Source organism: Trichophyton rubrum (assembly GCF_000151425.1).
Source record: "Trichophyton rubrum CBS 118892 genomic scaffold supercont2.9, whole genome shotgun sequence".
NCBI classification, from domain to species: domain Eukaryota; kingdom Fungi; phylum Ascomycota; class Eurotiomycetes; order Onygenales; family Arthrodermataceae; genus Trichophyton; species Trichophyton rubrum.
The window spans coordinates 983,861-987,034 of record NW_003456420.1 but is presented as its reverse complement, the minus strand read 5'-3'; the positions used below and the strand labels follow the sequence as shown (position 1 = coordinate 987,034).

General features: G+C 50.1%; 1 protein-coding gene and 1 non-coding gene across 3 annotated transcripts in view; one reads left to right on the top strand and one right to left on the bottom strand.

Moving 5' to 3' along the window:
* Positions 1-2,776, top strand: part of TERG_07347 (uncharacterized protein) — a 5,967-nt gene extending 3,191 nt beyond the window's left edge. For both annotated transcript variants that reach the window (XM_047748756.1, XM_047750378.1), the window contains exons 4-5: positions 26-383; positions 449-2,776. In XM_047748756.1, the coding sequence (XP_047604744.1) occupies positions 26-383; positions 449-463 (373 nt within the window). In that variant the 3' untranslated portion in view covers positions 464-2,776. The remainder of the gene's footprint in view (positions 1-25; positions 384-448) is intronic.
* On the bottom strand, positions 2,172-2,281 carry TERG_10566. Its single transcript has one exon. It is a non-coding gene; the product is annotated as a tRNA-Val (tRNA).
* Positions 2,777-3,174: the final 398 nt, after the last annotated feature.

Below are 3,174 nucleotides of genomic sequence, written 5' to 3'. Positions count from 1 at the left end.
GAGGAGTGGCTCAGTGGGTGCTCAGCATGGATGAGCGGGATCCCTCCGCCAGAAACGAGGGGCCTTCATCTGCAACAGCGCAGGAGTATATTCCGCAGCATCAACAGGCGCATATGAATGGACATGCTCATGCTCATGCTCATGCTCACGTCCATGGGAAAGGAACATACGTTAATACAAACTATGTACCTGCTGACAACAGCTATTCGGCGGACGAGCCTAAACGGTCTGCCAAACTCTCATCCGCCGCACCAGAGTTCTCCCCTCTCTCCGCGAATGGTCATACCCCTTCGTTTGAGCAGGGCACTAGCGCCCCCGTAGACGCCCAGGGCCAGGGCCAGGGCCAGGTCCAGCGCGCGGATGGCAGCAATTTCGTTGCAGTGGTACGTCGCTCCTCGCTTAATCTCCCCTCTTTCTTCCTTCTTTGTTAACTGACGCCATGAAGCAGAACGTCGGTCAATAATCGCGCTGCACAGTGCGCATATTGTCATCTCACCCCATTCCGTTTCATCACTTCGAATGAAAGGACTAAAAGATAAAAAAATTATTACCAATGATACCCCACTACACCTCGACGCACACAGCATATCGTATGGTATGCGAGATAATCACGACCAAACAAGAATTCAGAAAGAAAAATATGAGCTCTACGCTCGTCCACCCACTCACTCGCTTTTGGTTTATAAAATTGAAATGATCAAGGCACGCGCCAACCAACCATCCAGCAGAACGAGACAAGCAACCTCTTGCTCCTGCCCCGTCTCGCCTTACAGATTGATATGAATGTACAATGAAGAAAAATCAAAAAACGATTACTTGATTGAATTGAATTGACCAGCCTCGGAAACAGAGACCGCTGGACTTCAACCCGCTGAGACTTAAAAAAAAAAAAAAGAAATACCGAAAGACTCCCTTTGAATGTTATGCGTTGTGCGATTTTCTACCTAACTTTTCCTTGCAATTGCTGTGTTCTCTCGGCTCGGTTCGGTTCTCGGCCCAGTCAGTCAGTCAGTCAGTCGGCCGGTCGGTCGGTCCGTCCGTCCGTCCAAAGAAAGCTCCCTAGAGCACTCTGGCCCACCCACAGGGCGATGGTAACGGCCAAACGGTCGGAGGCAAACACGTTTTCGGGACGAATCGGATGACTTGAATGCGCTATTAAATGATCTGATCCATGCATGATGTCCTCCTCCCGTCCGGATCCAACTGTCGGGTCTGCCCTTCGATCAAAAAAACCAATCGACCAAAAAAAACAACACTAAAAAGCCATTGAGATACCTTATTCTTTTTCTGTCCTTTCTTTCTAGGGAGTCGTTTAAAAAACACTTTAACCTTGCTTTGAGTGCTTGCTTTGATTTGAATGTCTTGTATATTTTTCTCCTCCTTTTCTACGGCTGGACGGCCCCAGTTCGGATTTCATTTTCATTTCAACTTCTTCGACCCGTCTCGCCTGGCAAGATCAAGGCCATACCATACCATGCCAGGCCAGGCCAGGACAGGACAGGACAGGACAGGCCAGATCCGCCCTTTTGAACTTGATTTTACTTACCTATTTATTCCATGCGTGTTACTGCTCTGTTTACTTGTTCGTCTTTTCTCACCATCTAAATCTGCATGCGGCGTTCAGGATCTTTTACTTCGGTCTAAATTTATGCTTTATTTCTCTTCTTACCTTTCTTATCTTCGAAAATGCCCGGTCCCGGTGCCGTGGCCGCTACCGTTGTCCTGCGCCATGCGTTCAAACTGACTCAAAAATCAAAAAGCGACATCCGTCAACGAACGACCATCTCCTTTTTTTCCCCCTTTTCTAGAATTTATCATTCATATTGATTGCCCTTTCTTCTACCTGCGCTTTTCTTTAATGCAAGAGTTCGTTTTACCGTGAGTAAGTAAGGACCTTTCTTCCACCCGTCCTACTTACTGCTCTTCCTCCTCTTCTCTGCTCGCTGTATGCTCTCGTCCATGTCTAGATTACCTACCTTACCTATATCCATCCTTCCGCTCTACTGTTGCCTCTTAGATAGCCAGATCAGCTCAGCTCAACCCACGCCAGCACGCGGAACATGTAACACCACGCAATAAAAGTCCATAACCTGCAACCCACATCCAGTATCTATCTATCTATCTATCAAGATCTATTATAGTGAAGAGATAAAAAAAAAGGCAAAAAGTAATGACTAGACTGGGGTTCGATCCCAGGACCTTATCGGCACCTTCGAGGCGGAGGAAAAGATCCTCCGGCTTCTTGTGAGCGATACGTGATAACCAACTACACCATCCAGCCATGCGGTTGGTCAGAGAGCGCCAGAGCAGCTGATACAGCTAGACCACTCGCACTCATCAATATAGCATTGGACTGGATTTGGTAGATGGGACGCTGATTTGATAGATATTGGTAGTGAGTGATAGTTACATCGTAGGCATGGCCAGCTCAGCCGAGTGTAATATGTAATGCAATGCGGTGCTAGGACACGATAACGGCACACTCGCCTCCCACAGCATAGACAGCACAGCAACGATATCCATCTGCCCAGTGAAGCACAAGGCTGCTGGCTGCCTGGCTGTGACTCATTGCCGCATCATACGTATGCTATGATACACCCTTGTCCTTGTAGCGGCGGAGCTGAAGCCGGAGATGAGCTGGTCGAGCTTCCTCCCAGGCACAACAGCATCGAGCCCAGCATGCAGCGTGCAACACGCAACGCCTGCGGTGTTCGACTGCTGGCCCGGTTAGCCATTGACATCCGAACCAGGCCAGTCACTCGCCTTGACCCACGGTAAAAAAAAAAAAAAATGCATCCAGCGTCGTAGCCTTCACCCACGCCGCTTGGTGTCTCTCTCAGATGACTCCGGCCCAGACCCGCGCAGCGCATCCGTAACCAGCCCGCGCAACTCGCGCTGTCCCTCCTCGCTATGAAAGTCGCCGCGTGAAGCAAGTTCCTCTATGCGCGCCCGCAGCGCAGCATCAACCACCACCCCATCACCCTCCTTTACTTCCGTTGTGCCAAACGACACCTTCACGTTCGGCGGTAGCTCACCCTTCGCTTCACCCAGTATATCGTTCAAGTACGCTGCGACAAGCGGGAATGAGCCGTCGTTGGTAATTGCCTGTGCGGCCGTGAGGCCCTCGTCGTTGGTCTTGGACTTGTTGATCCCCGCCTCTTCGACCAGATAGCG